Here is a 16,837-nt window from a genome sequence, read left to right as displayed (position 1 = left end):
CAGGACTAGGGCTCTTTCTGCCCTCCCGCGCCGCTGCACTGCTTCTTCTGTGTCCCGAACCATAAAATTTTCCATACACACAAGGGGGCCTCAGTGACCACGTGTCTCAGATTTCGCCCACGCGGAGGCGCAGGTTAGCCGACCCGCAGGTCCCCGCCGCAGGACAGGCCGAGGGCAGGTGCCGGGCTGTCCCCGCCCCTCTGCGGGGCTCGCTCGCCGTAGCTGAGGGCCCAGGCCCCCCACACCTAGGCTTCTCGGCGGGCAGCCCCGGATGGCTCCGCCCGAAGGCCGGCAGAGGAGCGGGATTCCGGGAAAAGGCGGAGATCCAGGACCGGTCAGGTTGTGGGCGGGTAGAGGGGTGCCACCGCGGGGCGGCGACAGAGCTCGGCTCGCGGGGCGCGGGGGGAAGTGCGAGAGCTCCGGGCGTGGCGGGCGGAGCCTGACGGGGCGGGGGCGGAGCTACTGTCCGGCCGACCGGGGGTCGGGACGCGTTCCCCGGCGCTGCCCCCCTGCGCGCCCAGCGCGCCACGCAGCTGCTCCACCTTCCGCCCCGCGCCCGCTGTCCGCTCGACGGTCGCCGCGTTCCCTCGGCGCGGAGGGCCCGCAATGTCGGGGACCTGGGCTTGCGGGGGGAGAGGGGGTGGAGGGGGAACCATCAGCTGTTTTTCACCTTTTCCAACCTGTTTCCCCATCTATAAAACAAGAATAATGAGCAGTATCTCCTGCATTGAGATGTGTAAGGATTTAATGGAAAAATGAATGGGGACAGACTAGAGGCTAGAGAGCCTTGTGCCTTAGAGACTCCTCTTTTTTGGGTGCCTGGCAGCTGCTCCACCTTTGCCAACTATGGAATGGAAACTCAGTGACCAGCACCTCCACCAAAATACCTGGCAGAATTTTCCTTTGGTCCTTTTGGTCAAGATTAGGCAGGATATTAGGGCAGTCTCACTGCCCTCTGTCCCTACACTGTTTCTTTCTTGATTCATTACAGCCAGGGGCCTCCTGTTTCTGGCCAGCATTGAACAAAGAGCCTTACTTAATGCCCAGGGAACCTCAGTTTTTTTTACTTTGATATTCCTATTGTAACTTTGTTTCTATTAATTTCTTGTCTTCATGTTCTCATTCTGTTTTCTTTGCATTCCATGTTTTCTTTTCTAAACTTTTACTCAGGACACTGTTCTCATGACTTTGCAGCCTTTCTCTATTCTAAAGCACACACTTGGGCAGCCTGGGTGGCTCAGCGGTTTAGTGCTGCCATCAGCCCAGGGTGTGATCCTGGAGTCCCAGGATTGAGTCCCACGTCAGGCTTCCTGCATAGAGCCTGCTTCTCCTTCTGCCTGTGTCTCTGCCTCTCTCTCTCTGTGTCTCTCATAAATAAATAAAATCTTTTAAAAAATAAATAAATAGGGGAGCCCTGGTGGCCCAGAGGTTTAGTGCCACTTTCCGCCCGGGGCATGATCCTGGAGACCAGGGATCAAGTCCCATGTCAGGCTCCCTGCACGGAGCTTGCTTCTCCCTCTGTCTGTGTCTCTGCCTCTCTCTCTCTGTCTCTGTGTCTGTCGTAAATAAATTTTAAAAATCTTAAAAATAAATAAATAAATAAATAAAGCACACTCTTGAGACTAGGCGTGTCCCTTGTTTGTTGTGAACCTAGCCAGGTATTCAGCTTTGGCTTCAGCTACATCTGGTTGTCTGGCAGAGAGAGCGCTCTTCAAAATGTCCAGGATCCTGTTCAGCTATGATTGCTTTTCAAGTAGATCCTACTCGAGGCGCCTGAATAAGGGCTCAGATGGTTGAGCATCTGCCTTCGGCTCCAGTTATGATCTCCGGGATCATGGGGTTGGGATCCTGCGAGTAAGGCTCCCTGCTCAGTGGGTAGTCTGTTTCTCCCTCTGCCTTCACCCCTGGTTCTGTGTGCATGCATGCACACGCTCTCTCGCTCTCTCTCCAATAAATAAAATCTTTTAAAAACAACAACAACAACAACAACACACACACACACACACACACACACAAATAGATCCTGATCAAGGCCCACTTGGGTTGCAGAGAGACAACAGAAAGACTGGTCACCCCTCCTTGCCTACTTGGAGCAGCAGCCTCTCTTGGGCCACTGCCCCCTCTCTTCTCTCTTCAGCAGCAGCTGAGCCAGCCAGCTGCCTTGACTTTTCTTGGCAATAGTCTAACTCTAGTCCATAATCTCTAAGGTCAGAAGTCAGCCCTCCATCTTCCCCACGACTTTAAAATAGGCCTCTCTGGGCAGGAGCTGGAGAAGCAGCTCCCTCCCCACTCTGCTGCTAGTAGGGATAATTCATAGATAGAAGGGGAGAGGCTCCAGTCAGGGAGGGGAAGGACTCCAAGGCCCTCTGGGAGACCTACTTCCCACTGCTCCTAATACGGCACACGCCCCCTCAAGAAAACACTTGGTGTACACTTGGGACCTCGTGGGAGCCCTTAGCTATGCAGGAAGGGGAGCATTGTGAGGCAGCACAAGAAGGAGACACCAGAAGAAGGCCGGGCTCCCGCACTGCAGCCACAGCACCTTCCAGGGCACCCAGAAGCCCTGTGTGAGACAAAGAAGAGCTCTGAAGCCCCTCTGCTGGCGAGATGAGGAGCTCTTTGAGCCGCTCAACTGCAGCTATGCACACAGGCCAGACTGCCCAGGACCAGTGAACCCAAGTCCCTTTGTAAGCAGATATGTGGTATGAGGCACACAACAGATAGGGCCTGGGGCGTGAGAAGAAAGGGTCTGAGTGGGTCAAGGGGACTTTGGCAAACTGCACCCCCCACAAAAGATATAATCAGACGGAAGTGACTACGAACAGGAAGAGGACGAAAAAAATAACGGTCCGCGACGCCGAGCCGAACCGGACCCGCAGCCACCATGAACAGCAAAGGTCAATATCCAACGCAGCCAACCTATCCCGTGCAGCCTCCTGGGAACCCAGTGTACCCTCAGACCTTGCATCTTCCTCAGGCTCCACCCTATACTGATGCTCCACCTGCCTACTCAGAGCTCTATCGTCCGAGCTTTGTGCATCCAGGGGCTGCCACGGTCCCCACCATGTCAGCTGCATTTCCTGGCGCCTCACTGTATCTTCCCATGGCCCAATCTGTGGCTGTTGGACCTTTAGGTTCCACAATCCCCATGGCTTATTATCCAGTTGGTCCCATCTATCCACCTGGTTCAGCAGTGCTGGTGGAAGGAGGGTATGATGCAGGTGCCAGATTTGGAGGGGGGGCTACTGCTGGCAACATTCCTCCTCCACCCCCTGGATGCCCTCCCAACGCTGCTCAGCTTGCAGTCATGCAGGGAGCCAATGTCCTCGTAACTCAGCGGAAGGGAAACTTCTTCATGGGTGGCTCAGATGGTGGCTACACCATCTGGTGAAGAACCAAGGCCACCTCTATGCCGGGAAAGACATCACATACCTTCAGCACTTCTCACAATGTAACTGCTTTAGTCATATTAACCTGAAGTTGCAGTTTAGACACATGTTGTTGGGGTGTCTTTCTGGTGCCCAAACTTTCAGGCACTTTTCAAACTTAATAAGGAACCATGTAATGGTAGCAGTACCTCCTTAAAGCATTTTGAGGTAGGGGAGGCATCCATTCATAAAATGAATGTGGGTAAAGCAGCCCTAAGGATCTTCCTTTAATTCCTCCGGAGTAATACTGTACCATACTGGTCTTTGCTCTTAGTAATAAAACATCAAATTAGGTTTGGAGGGAACTTTGATCTTCCTAAGAATTAAAGTTGCCAAATTATTCTGATTGGTCTTTAATCTCCTTTAAGTCTTTGATTTCTATTACTTGTTATAAATGAAATGCATTAGTTGTCTGCCTTTCCATCCTTTGCCCCACGTCCCACCCTCAACCCTAGTCTTCCAGTTCCTTCCCGCCAATCTCCATTGAATCAATGGTGCAGGACAGAAAGCCAGTCAGACTAACTTCCTTCTCTCCTTGCACTTCTCCCCACTTGCCATCTTTTAACTAGTCTTTCACAAGGATCCTCTGAAACCCCCTCTGTGCCCCAAGCACAGACCCCATTACTTCTGCTTTTGCATCTCCTCAGGCAAAAGTGGAGGGTGCCTCTCTGGACCCTCCTCATAGGTTGTTTCTTCATCTACGAACCAAACCCAAATTTGCTCCGGTGCCAGAAAAACAGAGCTCCATTTGAACAAAGGGTATCCATGCAAACTGTACTGTAAACTGGTTTGTTTAAAATGTGGGGGCAAGGAGGAGGATGCATTTCAAAAGCCTGATGACATCCGAGCCAAATTAGGGGAAGTTTCCCCATCCAAAAATTGGTTACCAGTTATCAGAGTATCTGATGCAGGCACTCATGGCTCCTGAGAATTCCTCAGCTGGGGTAATGGGGTCATACTATGAATCCCTCACTACAAAATGACTTGAGTCCAGCGAAATCTCATTAGGGTTAAGAATATTTTCAGGGATCCTTAATACTTTGATTTTTGTTTTCTGAAATTGGATTTTATTTTATTTTATCTTATAATTTCAGTTCATCTAAATTTTGTGTTCTGTACATGTGATGTTTGACTGTACCATTGACTGTTATGAAAGTTCAGCGTTGTACGTCTCTCTCTACACTGTGGTGCACTTAACTTGTGGATTTTTTATACTAAAAATGTAGAATAAAGACTATTTTGAAGATTTGAATAAAGTGATGAAGTTGCATTACAAAAAAAAAAAAAGATATAATCATTTTCTAATTCCTGGAACCTGTAAATGTACCTTTATTTGGAAAAAAAGTTTTTGCAGCTGTGATTAAATTAAAGTTTTTTTCTTTATTACTACTTTTTCAAAATGCCTTAATGGTTAATGTGCTAACATCCGATTTTCAAAGTCTATAGATTAAATGTATACAGGGGCACCTGGGTAGCTCACTTGGTTAAGCATCTGCCTTTGCCTCAGATCATGATCCCAGGGGCCTGGGATTGAGTCCTACATGGGGCTCCCTGCTCCGCAGAGAGTCTGCTTCTCCCTCTCCCTCTGCCCCTCTCCCTGCTTGTGCTCTCTCTCTCTCAAATAAAATATTAAAAAAAAATTAAATGTGTACATTATTCTCTTCAAAAGCAAATAAAGCTATTTTTTTTTCTTTTTATGGCCCAGATTTTTTTCCTCTCTTGCAGATTGGCAGTATTCTAATTCCTGATTCGTAATCTGACACAGAGTGCATTCGGTTTTCAAATTTTCAAGAGAAGAAGAAAATTATTTTCACAACTGACCAATATTTTAATAGTAGAAGACAAGCATTCAAAACTAATGATTGTTGTTTTTTCCCTACTTTTGCTTCTCTCATTTTCTGTCCTTTTTCACCTCTTATTCCAAATGAGTTGGAACTTGGATGGGAGAAAGTCATCCCAGATTGTCCAGGTGGGCCCAGTGTGTCATCACACGTGTGCTCTTTAAAGAAGCAAGTGAGATACACAGGGGAGAAGGATGCAAAGACAGACAGAGTTTGGAACAGTGGAGCCACAGCCAAGGAATGCCAGCAGCCACCAGAAGCTGGAAGAGGCGAGGAACAGTCTCCTGGAACATCAGGAGGGAGTGTGGCCTTGCCCACACCTTGATTTTGGCACAGAGAACTTCTGATTTTTGACTTCTGGCCTTCAGAATGTGTTCATTTAAGACAAAAAGTTTGTGGTGATTTGTTGCAATAATTTGATGGTTTGGGAAATAATCAGCCTAGTCAGAAGATAGCTAAAAGTAGGAAATTCACTGTTCAGAGAGGATGCTGTGGAGAGATCAGGGGTATAGCTGAGCAGGAGACTTAAGGATGTGGAGGAAAAGGTACCCCAAGACAGGGGTCTCCAGGGGTGGGGTGGGGGAGTCAGCCCAGGACGTGGAGATCCAGCAGTGTGGGGTGGTAGCTATCTCAGTCCTAAGAGAATACTGCAGATTTGGTGGCTTAGAAACAACAGAAATTTATCTCTCATGTGCATCATAGGGCATATAGTCCTTGATATTGCACAGCAGCAGTATCTGCAAGCAAGTATGCTTGCGGGGGGCATAGAATACTTAGTCCAATCGCTATGTTGTACACCTGAAACTAATGTAACATTGTGTGTCAACTATACTCAAATTTTATTTTATTTTATTTTTTAAAGATTTATTTATTTATTTATTTATGAGAGAGAGAGAGAGGCAGAGACACAGGAGGAGGGAGAAGCAGGCTCCATGCCAGGAGCCTGATGTGGGACTCGATCCTGGGACTCCAGGATCGCACCCTGGGCCAAAGGCAGGCACCAAACTGCTGAGCCACCCAGGGATCCCCTATACTCAAATTTTTTTAAAAAAATGTTTTTTTCCTTTAGAACAAGCTCTGGTCAGTTTTATTAAAGAAAAATTTTGCATGATTTACTTTTCACCCATCTGTTATGGCATGCTTCTAATAGTATCGCAATCACCCGGGTCAATGGTAGCCAGTGTGCATACTCTGTTGTATTTCCCACATGCTGTGCCCAATTTAATATTATTGCCACTGTAGTGATGGACACCAGTTTTGGCCAACATGGTATAGTATTCTATGTCAGATTTCCTCAAGGCTGGGCAGTTGTTGGCGAGGATGACCCGCATCGCTTTGCCATGTCTGATCATTTTCAGAATCTGCTTGTACCCCAGCATATACTTTCCACTTTGCATAATGAGTTGGAGGCTAGAGTTGATTGACTTCAATGACTTTTTCATCTTCTTCACAGCCACCATCCTCCTGCCTTAAATGAGGGATGGCCCCAACCAAGAGCAGCTGCCAAAACGGCCAGGAGAGAGAAAGGCAAAAAAAGTTTTAATTTATCTCTCACAGCTCTGGAGCCTGGCTGGGGAGTCCAAGGTCAAGTTGCAGACAGATTCAGTGTCTGGTGAGCACTGGATTCCTGATTCATGGATCTGGCTGCCTTCTTACTGCACATGGTAGAAGGGGTGAGGGACCTCTCTGGGGCCTCTTATAAAGGCACTAATCCCATTCACGAGAGCTCCACTCTCATTATCTAATCACCTACCAAAGGAACCCCCCTCCAAATACTACTACACTGAGGATTAGATTTCAACATACAGGGCAGCCCAGGTGGCTCAGCGATTTAGTGCCCCCTTTAGCCTGGGGTGTGATCCTGGAGACACCGGATGGTGTCCCACTTGGGGCTCCCTGCATGGAGCCCGCTTCTCCTTCTGCCTGTGTCTCTGCCTCTCTCTCTCTCTCTGTCTCATGAATAAATAAGTAAAATCTTAAAAAAAAAAAAAAAGATTTCAACATACAAATGGATGGGTGGTATGACACAAGCATTCAGTCTAGTACCAGGGGCCCAAGGGGTACGGGCCGAGAACATTCCAGTCCCGGCAGACTCGGCTGAGCAATTCAGGAGGAACACTTGCAGCTGCACTGACCTGGGCGGGGGGCGGGGGAGGGGAGACCAGTGCCCACCCAAGACCCGAAGGACCCTGGGCCCAGAGAGAGGCACCCAGACCTGTGCCCTGTGCTCTTGCTGCCACAGAGGGTTCGCATGTTCTCGGCATTTCCTCCAAACCTGCACCAGCACCCTGGCCCCTCACCCCACTCTCCACTGGCCCAAGTCGACCCCTTCCCTGTATGAAGCTGGACACGCTCTTCTTTGGGGCCAACCTTGTCATTAGCCTGTCACAGCCTTGCTCGTGACCCCCTCCCCCAGAGGAAAAGGCTCAGCCACAGACCCCACCCCATATGAAATAAGCTCAGGGAGTGAGGAGGAGCCACAGTGACCCTGGCCTTCCTCCACCTGGGATGAATGCGGAGGGGCCCAGGATGAATGCGGAGGGGCCGAAGGGCTGCAGTCCCTACCCCCTGAGCTCCTGGGAGGACTTTGTCAGAGCTAGATACCTCTCAGACATTTGTTTTCTTTTCCCCCTTCCAGAACTTGGGCACTTTCTCATGCGTCTCGGGCTCTCAGGGTACAAAGGAGAACCAGCCTTTTTTTTTTTTTTAAGGTTTTATTTATTTATTCATGAGAAACACAGATAGAGTCAGAGACAGAGGCAGAGAGAGAAGCAGGCTCCCTGCAGAGAGCCTGGTACGGGGCTTGATCCCAGGACCCCAGGATCACAACCTGAGCCAAAGGCAGATGCTCAACCACTGAGCCACCCAGGTGTCCCTGAGAAACATCCTTTTAAGAGAGCCATCCTGGATGGTGTCCAACAGAGGCCCAACCAAGGGCCTGGGGCGTGCAGGGAGCAAGGGGTGTGGGGAGGCAGGAATGGCCAAGGTGGAGACACCCTTTCCTGGGGCTCCCAGGGCTGCAGCCCAGGAAGGAAGGGTGCAGAGCAAGGAGGAGCGGGGTCTCACCCAGCGTCAGGACCCTGCCAGGCAGAGGTGCCTCCTGCCCAGCTCCACGGGAGTCCAGTGTCTACCCACCACCTGCTAGATGCCTGGTGCCCACTGTAGACCCTGCCCAGAGCAGTGGCCTCCAGTCCCCACGGTGGTAATATGGACCCTCTAGGCTGCATGGGAGTCCAGGTCCTGGAGTGAAAGGCAGGAGCACCAGCTAGGAGGCATGCTTGGGCCAGGTACCTGAGGGCCAGACTGAGGAGGCAGCCTTGGGCCGAGACCTCGAATGGCAGGGCCTGGTGCCCTTGCCCAGAGGGCCCAAAGGACTCCCACCTCCGCAGGGTAGGCAGCAGCTAGAGGAACCCAGCAGTTGTTTTGTGGGAGGTGTAGAGAGGGGTTGCCTTTCAGAGCTTTTCCATAAGCAAGGTCCCCACCAGGTGGAAGGGGCAGGAGCAAGGAGATCCTTGAGGCTCCTTGGTGAGTCCTAGCATGACAGATGGGGCCTGAGAGCTAGAAAGCTGCTTCTGCAAACTAGAAACTCAAGCCAAGGCTATGGAGGAGCAGGCCTTCCCCTTCTGGGGTGTTCCGACCTGCAGTGGCCAAGGAGGGCTCATCTCTGGACCCCAAGAGTTTCTGCTACTGTGACTGGTCTCCTGGGGGCATCTCGCTTGGCCTCTCCTCCAGGGTGTGGTCCTGGCTCTGAGAAGCCTAGTGACCCCCTTCCTGGGGATGTCCATCCCAGCCTTCAAGCAGGTGAGAGAGGGTTGCTTTTGCCCCAGCTATGGGCTGGACCAGACACTGCTCACAAACTTCTAGAAACCTGTCCAGGAGGTTAGACAGGATTCCTCAGATGTAAAAACTGCCAGAGTACATTTTGTGTGATTAGACAAAGGTGGGGCCTGTTCTTCCACGGAGGCCATGCAGTCCCCAGGAGCCTCTGCTCTCGGGCGTGTGGGTCAGGGAGAGCCGCCTACGGGAACAGTGGGGGAGTTGTCCCGACTTCCTGCCACAGTCCCTGCCATTGCTGCAGAGACCCACAGCAGGACTTGGAAGGCCCAGCCCTGGCTTCTCCCAGGAGGGACTTGGGCTCAAGGCTTCTGCATGACTTGTGGACTCACATGAGTGGGCAATGTGGCCTTCAGGGCTCTGTCTACCGTGGAGCCCTTGGAGTTGGCCAGAGTCCACACAGAAGGTTCACACCATGGTGCTCACCCATTCCTCTGAGTGCCAAGTCTCAGCTTGTGAGGTGGGTGTGCCATCTGGAGCTGACCCTCTTCTCCACAGCCCTGTAAGACTCCTCCCTTCCTCAGGCCCAGGGCAGTGGGCACACCCAGCCAATACCCTCCCCTCAGCTCTAACCAGCTCAGTGCCCACATCTTGTTGGCTGGGATCAGCCACAGCTTGGCCTGACCTCTCTGCCCCAGCCGTGGTCATATGACCGTCCTTGGATCCCCAGAGTATGGCTGGGACACTGCACCCTGCTGAGCCTCAAATCCGTGGACACAGCCTCGTCCCCCTCTTACTTCTCCCTCGGCTCCCGGGCTGGGCCAACAGGGGGAAGAGGCAGATAGGGAAGGAAGGGGTGATGAGGTGGCTGTCACCAGGTGTCAGCTGAGGTGAGACCACACAGAGATAAGAACAGACAGATAAGACCAGTGGGCCTGCGATAGGCCTGGAGCCACCACCAAGAGAAGACCAGATTTGCTTACAAACTCTGAGACAGCCTTGTATAGAGATGCCCTGTGTGTGTGCCTGGCCTCTGTTAAACAACGCAAATTCAGCTAGTTTGCAACATCAAATTGGATTTATTGAATGACTCATACAGGCAGCATCCCATCTAGCAAATAGAGAGGAGCTTTGTTGAGCTGTAGAAAAGGAGAGGTTTTTTTTTTTTTTTAAATGAAAGGGATTTTTTTTTTTAATTTTTATTTATTTATAATAGTCACAGAGAGAGAGAGGCAGAGACACAGGCAGAGGGAGAAGCAGGCTCCATGCACCGGGAGCCCGATGTGGGATTCGATCCCGGGTCTCCAGGATCGCGCCCTGGGCCAAAGGCAGGCGCTAAGCCGCTGCGCCACCCAGGGATCCCAGGGAGGTTTTTTTGAAGGTAGAGAGGCAACAGAAAGAAGGAAATTATTATCAAAGAATCCATTGTGTTAGGCAAGGTCACCCTCCTTAGGATAACAGAAGGGGTCTCTCAGTAAATTCCAGGGTGCTGTTCCAGAAATTCCATGTGGAATGGTTACATGGGGCGGGGTACATCAGAGCCGAAACTGCAGTTGGGTTAGGCAATGTTAGGTCTTGGCTTGCCAACATGGGGCTGTTAACATAAGTGAATCCATTTGCGCCTGTGGGAGGGGTGGGGTGGGCAAGGGTGGGCAACAGCTAGGGGACTCAGGGTCCCACCAGGCGCCTCTGAGCCGGGCCTTCCCCCTGCTTGCACCTGGCCCTGGTTTTGCTCAGGCTGCAGACCTGGCTCTAACCCCTCCCCACTTCATACTCTGGGGAGCAGGGTTATGGATTCATACCAAAGGAGCATTGGCCACTCTGCCTCATGACTTTTCAAGTCTAGAATATTCCATCCAGTGACAGAGAGGCACTGCCCCTCCCCTAGTGAAAAGTCTCTGGGGCTTGACCTCCCTCGTATCTAGCAGTCACTGCAAACCCAAAGATACCTTTAAAGGTCACAGAAGGAGCAGGAGTGGAGCTCCTGGGGCTGTGAGTGAGGATGAGAGGGGTCAGGGGTGGCCACTGGTGCCTTCAGAGGGTGTGTGGCCTTTGGTGGCAGCATCATTACCCCAAACTTTGCACATTCCCACTTCCTGCTCTTTCATCACCCTGACAGGCCTGAGAGGGCAGGGATCCTCTGGGGGCCTTCCTGGCGTTTGGGGAGGTAGACGCTACCCTCACCCCTCATCTCAGGACTCCCAGAGTCTCCTTCCCTCAGGACCCACCACCCAAAGCCCAGACTAGAGGAGCCGGTTCCCCTGTAGCAGGTGGAGGAGTAATGAGGTCCCAGAGGTCACCTGAGGCCAGTGAGGCCTCCTGCTGACTTCTAGGGGACACTGCCCAGGGGCCGGGCCCCTTCACTGCCTCCAATAGACCACCAGGCCCCCATGAGGAAACTGCTTCCCTCCAAGACAAAGCTGAGATCAGCCATGGCAGAAACAGTTCTGGGGGCCTAGGCCTGGGCCCCTGGGCTCCAGAGCCCAAGGCTGACCAGAGATGGCAGATGGTTGATACCTGCTCTCTCAAGGATGAGGATGAGTCCTTGCCATCACTGTGACCCCAGAGTACCTGGGGTCCAGAGTAACAGGGTAGAGAGCCCTCCCTTTGGGCCCTAGCCCCCCAGCCCGTTTCATCCAGTCCAGGGCATGTCCTTCATGGTCCTCCCAGCAAAATGGAGCTGGTATCGCAGCCTCAGAGCTCTGCTTTATCAAGCTGTCTCATTTGTGGCTGGCACGCCCAGCTTGGGGGCTCTGTCCACTGGGCCCACAGGAGGGGCCAAGCCCTCAGGTGTTAGCCGAGGTCTGGGTCCAGCCCTGACAGTGGGGCATGGAACAGGGGGGCTTCGCAGGGAGAGGGACATCTCACCCTGGGCCAGGGTCTGGTGTGGGGTCCCCGGGAGAGCCAGGATCTGGGCTCCAGGAGTGTGGGGCACACATTCCATCCTTCCCTTCCTTGCCGGTAAGGTGTACTCACAGCTGTCTCCCTGTTCCTGGAGGGAAACCAAGAAGTAGCAGGTACTCCGTTGCTGTGAAGCATTCTCTGCTTTCATCAGGTGTGGGGAGGGGGCCTCTCCCCCGCCTTACCCCACACTTACCCCACTCTGGGCTTGGGCTGAGCAGAGGCTTCTAGGGGTCAGGGATGACAGCTTGTCCAGACTGGAGACAACAGATCACGCACAAAGGCGTCCTTGTGCCTGCGGAGGTGTGGAGCTCTGGGGAATCCCTGCCCCCCTCCCTGGCCTTTCTGCCCCTCATCTTGCATAATCTTGACCTCAGGGAAAGGGTCAGAGCTTGCCAAATGTTTCAGCCTGAGTTGCTGGCAATTGCTTCACCCTTTCTGGATTAGCAAAGGATAAATCGCCCCACCCCGGAATGAGCAACTGACTAGGGGACCATAAATAAGGTCCCCTCCCCTGGGGCAACCTTCTCACTAGTTTCTCTTCTTCAGCTGCTATCTGGCACACCAGCTTCTTAAGCCCTAAAGTCATGACCCAGGTTCTCCTGTGGCTGGGCCTTGCCTTGCTGGGGTCCTTGCAGGTCCAGACCCAGGACTCCATCCCAAGTCTGATCCCAGCCCCGCCTCTGCTCAAGGTGCCACTGCAGCCTGACTTCCAGCATGACCAGGTAAGGGGGCTAGAGGGGCAGCCTGCTGCAGGGAGGCCCAGGGCAGAGTATAAACAGAGGGGAGGAGAGGCAGAGCGTGTTAGGGCAGGATGGGCTCAGGCTTCACCCCAGCCTGCCCTTGGGTCCCCTGATGGAAGGCACATCTCATGCCCCCATCCCCACCCCAACTTCGCCAACAAAAGGGTCACTAGGGCAGAACTTCCCAGGTCCACACTCCCTTCCATAATCCCCACAGTCCAGTGAGGTGGAAAAGCTTCAGGCTCTCTGCATGATGAAGAAACAGGATCAGGGAGGTAGGTCAGCTGGCCACTCGCCAAGGGTCACCCCATCCCTACCAGACTCAGGGCTCCCTCCTGGCCTGGTAGCCTCCAGCTCCCGCAGCCTTCATCACCACAGGCCTGTGTGGCCAGTCAGGGTCCCTGCTGCCAAGTTAGAGGGACCCTTGGCCAGGCTGCCCAGAGCTGTCTGCAGGGACGGAGCAGTAGGGTCCCCCAGGGGCTGTTCCTGGTCTCTGCCTGTCATCCGCACCCACTGTAGTTCCAGGGGAAATGGTATGTCGTCGGCATAGCAGGGAATACATTAAAGAAAGAAGAACATGGCCAGCTTAAGATGTATACCACCACCTATGAGCTGAAAGATGACCAGAGCTACAATGTCACCTCCACCGTACTCAGGTGAGAGCCACCGCCTCCTGGGGGGGCACAAAGGCCCTGGGGTGGGGGCCGCCCTGGGGCTCCAAGAGACAGACCAATGTTGTACCAAGGAGTGACCTAAACTGAAAGGTCATCCTACTGCTTGGAACTGGATCCCCCTCCATTTATTCCTTCATTCTCTAGATCCATGTCTATCAGTCCCTTCAGCACAGACACACGGATAGTCCTGGGGATGGACACAGACACTCATAGGGCAACGAGACGGAGAGAGCAGGGGTGTCCTAGAGTGGAGGGGAGGGCCCCTGGATCCAGCCTGGAATCCCACCGAGGGCTTCATCAAGGGCTTCCAGGGAGGTGGTCTCTAGGCCAGGCCTTGAGGAGTCAACATGCCTCAAAAGGAGGCCGGGAACATCTGTGGCAGCGGCTGCTGGACAGGGCCTGCCAGAGCTGCTTCTTCAGGAAGCCATCAAGTAGCTGCCCTGAGCAGGGGCCAAGGAGCAGCCTAGACGGGGGTGTTGGACATAGTGGCAGCGTCTTTAGGCACCAGTACCAAAGGGGTCCGGTGAGGAACAGGTCTGGCTGCCACAGGGAGAGGGATGAGAGGATGCAGCTAGGAGGCTGGCCAGTCACAGGTGGGAGATGACTGGGGTAGGGGGGAATCAGGCACAGATTAGGACCCAGAGAGGGAACTGAGGATTACCCAGCTCCTATGGCTTTCTGGCTCTAGCACTTGGGGGATGGGGCTAGGGCATTTGTAGTTCTGGGAACAGAACAAGGGCAAGTTTGGGGAGATCAGCTCTGGGATGCCAGGGGACCAGATGAGACGCAGGTGAGATGTCAGAGTTGGCCCAAGAGCTAAGGGAGTCCCTTGGCATCAAGCCGACTGGAGCCTTGGAGAGTGAATCCCCCAGGAGAGCTTATAGCAGGAAGCCACAAGATGAGAGTAAGGGACAAATGCCTGGGGTTGGGGAGAGAGGATGGAGGGAAGGCCACTGAGGGGAAAGAGCCCTGAAGGGGGAAGGACAGTAGGTGCCAGAAGGAGAGTCAGGTGGCTCAGGACAGAGCAGGCAGGGACAGGCTGGGATAGGCTCAGTGGGGGAAGAACCAGACCCATCGGAGTAGGATGGGGTGCAGGCCTCTTGTGGCACGAGGGGCTGACACCCTTTAAAAAAAAAGATTGTATTTATTTATTGAGAGAGAGACAGAGACAGTGTGTACACATGCCCATGTGTGTGCACCCGCGACCAAGGGCAGGGGCAAGGGGAGATGGAGAGAGAATATCAAGCCGACTTGGTGCTGAGTGCAGAGCCTGATGTGGGGCTCAATCCCAGGATCCTGAGATAGTGACCTGAGCCGAAGCCAAGCACTGCCAGGCTGTCACCATCTTACCACCCATCTCTGGCTTCCACAGGAATGAGCGCTGTGACTACTGGAACAGAGATTTTGTCCCAAGTTTCCAGCCTGGCCAGTTCAGCCTGGGCAACATTCAGCGTGAGTCCTGAGCAGGGTGGGTCTCCAGGGGCACAGACCTTCCTGGCGATCCGCACAGACACCACCCAGCCAGGGGGTGTGGGGGTTAGGATTAGGGAGAAATAGGTCCCTCCACCGGGCCTGGATGGGCTGATCCCTTACCATCCCCCCCCCCCCCCCCCCCTGCAGTTTACCCTGGAGTACAGAGCTACCTGGTGCAAGTGGTGGCCACCAACTACAACCAGTATGCCTTGGTGTACTTCAGGAAAGTCTACAAAAGCCAGGAGTACTTCAAGACCACCCTCTATGGTAGGTCTGCACTATGGCCTCTGGGGCCTGGCTCCTGCTCATGCGTGTGGGGGAGTAAGATAAGCCCATCCCACCTGCTCCCCGCCCCCCAGCCCTTGGGAAATGGGAGAGAGATCTCTCCACAGATACCACCCCCCCCCCCACCTCCATCATGAGGAAGGAGTCTAAGGCCTCCTTCATGTGTTCAATGATATTTTTGGAGCATTCACCTGCCACTTACCGGTCATCTTGACTACAGGGAGGACGAAGGAGCTGCCCCTGGAACTGAAGAAGAAATTCATCAGTTTTGCCAAATCCATAGGCCTCATGGAAGACCACATCATCTTCCCTGTCCCCATTGGTAATCATTGGCTAAGTTGAAGAGAAGGGGAAGTGGGGACTGTCCCAACCTGATGTTGTCCCACTAGGGAAGGGGGGAGAGGGGGAGACTCAGGCCCCAGCAGCAGTCACTGGAGTCCCTGGGAGCCACTTTGGGTTCAGGAAGAGTCTGCTGTACCCAGGGGTCTGTGGGGCACCTGGTAACGTGGGCCCCAAGTGCTCCTCCCTGACAGATAGCCAGGGTCCAGGTTTCCTGTTTCCTTGCCTGGCTCCCTCCACCTCCCTCTGCTTGTCCTGGGCTAGCTCCTACTTTGCCCTGGGGCTTGCTCACCATTGACTTGGGAGGCCCCCTGTCTTCAGGCAGTGGGGCCCAAGGCTGAGGGGCTGTCGGGACTTAGCAGGTAAGCTGGCAGAAGGCCTGATGCCCAAGCAGGCATGTGGCTGGGCTTCACCTGCCTCCTTTGGAGAAGTGTCACTCAGGTCTGCACGTCCTCAGGTCTCTCTCCCAGTTCCCCGCCCCTATCAGCCAGCCCTCTGCTGTACTATCCCGGAAGGGGACCCCCAGATCTTCTGCGGCTGGGCCAGGTTGGGGCCCAGGGTGGCCCAAAGGAAGAACAGGGGCCCTGGAGGTCAGGGAACCACACCCCAACCCCCCTGCCCATGCTGACCACTCTGTCCCCTACAGACCAGTGCATTGATGGGTGAATGAGAACGCGGTGAGTATGGCTCAGGAGGGCTTGATGGGGGCCAGAGTGCTGGTGGGAGGGAGTCCCAGGCCTGCCTTTGTTCCCCCGACCAGCACTGCTGCCCTCTTGATTCCCCTGACTCCCTTTCAGGTGCTCCCTGTCTCTCTCCACCCGGTCGCCCTCACACCAACCTCTGACCAGGACATCACCCAGCTGTCCCCACCCACCCGGACACCAAGAGAGCCATGAGACCCTTCTTACCACATAGCCCACCAGCTGCTCTCCAGGCTGTCCTTCTGATGGAACTCTTCCTCCTTGCTTGCTAAATAAACACATGCCACCTGGTTCCCAATCTGTGCTCCTTGACCCCCGGGCTATCTGAGAGGGAGAAGAGCAAAGAAGGGCTCCTATTAGCATCAGAGATCGTGGTCCCCAGAGAAGGATGGAGGCCACAGAAGCAGAGTTCAGCATTTACTGAACACATCCAGCTCCCAACTCCAGGCCCAGACCCAGACCAGCAATAACCCTCACTCACCTCTGCCTCTTAACACATTGATGGGTCACATCTCACATCCACGTTCAGCTACCTGCTGCAGGTCCTATGGCAGGGGCCTAGCTAGGGCCAGGGAGCTGAAAGCGTTTGAAGGGGCTGAGGTGCTCTCACCCACACTTCACCAGAACCCTGTAGATGGGGGAAGATCTCAGCCAGGGTAAGAGGGATGCACAGTGGGT

At 53.6% G+C, this 16,837-nt stretch overlaps 2 protein-coding genes and 1 pseudogene across 3 annotated transcripts; 2 read left to right on the top strand and 1 right to left on the bottom strand.

Moving 5' to 3' along the window:
* The first annotated feature begins 2,798 nt into the window (after positions 1–2,798).
* LOC112927926 (DAZ-associated protein 2-like) lies at positions 2,799–4,523 on the top strand. 2 transcript variants are annotated; one of them, XM_026009394.2, is made up of 2 exons: positions 2,800–3,185; positions 3,263–4,523. In XM_026009394.2, exons 1-2 carry the CDS (start codon positions 2,885–2,887, stop codon positions 3,583–3,585), a joined length of 624 nt encoding a protein of 207 aa, XP_025865179.2. In that variant the 5' UTR covers positions 2,800–2,884; the 3' UTR covers positions 3,586–4,523. The 2 variants fall into 2 exon arrangements, with proteins under 2 accessions (XP_025865178.2, XP_025865179.2); XM_026009393.2 differs by having other exon boundaries at positions 2,799–3,527.
* A 1,876-nt stretch (positions 4,524–6,399) lies between these two features.
* On the bottom strand, positions 6,400–6,729 carry LOC112928032 (large ribosomal subunit protein eL30 pseudogene; annotated as a pseudogene).
* A 5,709-nt stretch (positions 6,730–12,438) lies between these two features.
* Positions 12,439–16,455, top strand: LCN2 (lipocalin 2). The gene is made up of 7 exons (XM_072748514.1): positions 12,439–12,669; positions 13,207–13,343; positions 14,734–14,813; positions 14,982–15,101; positions 15,340–15,441; positions 16,105–16,135; positions 16,256–16,455. Exons 1-6 carry the CDS (start codon positions 12,532–12,534, stop codon positions 16,122–16,124), a joined length of 597 nt encoding a protein of 198 aa, XP_072604615.1. The 5' UTR covers positions 12,439–12,531; the 3' UTR covers positions 16,125–16,135; positions 16,256–16,455.
* The last annotated feature ends 382 nt before the right edge of the window (positions 16,456–16,837 follow it).

This window comes from Vulpes vulpes, chromosome 2 (assembly GCF_048418805.1).
Source record: "Vulpes vulpes isolate BD-2025 chromosome 2, VulVul3, whole genome shotgun sequence".
Taxonomy (NCBI): domain Eukaryota; kingdom Metazoa; phylum Chordata; class Mammalia; order Carnivora; family Canidae; genus Vulpes; species Vulpes vulpes.
This window is presented reverse-complemented; position numbering and strand designations above follow the sequence as displayed.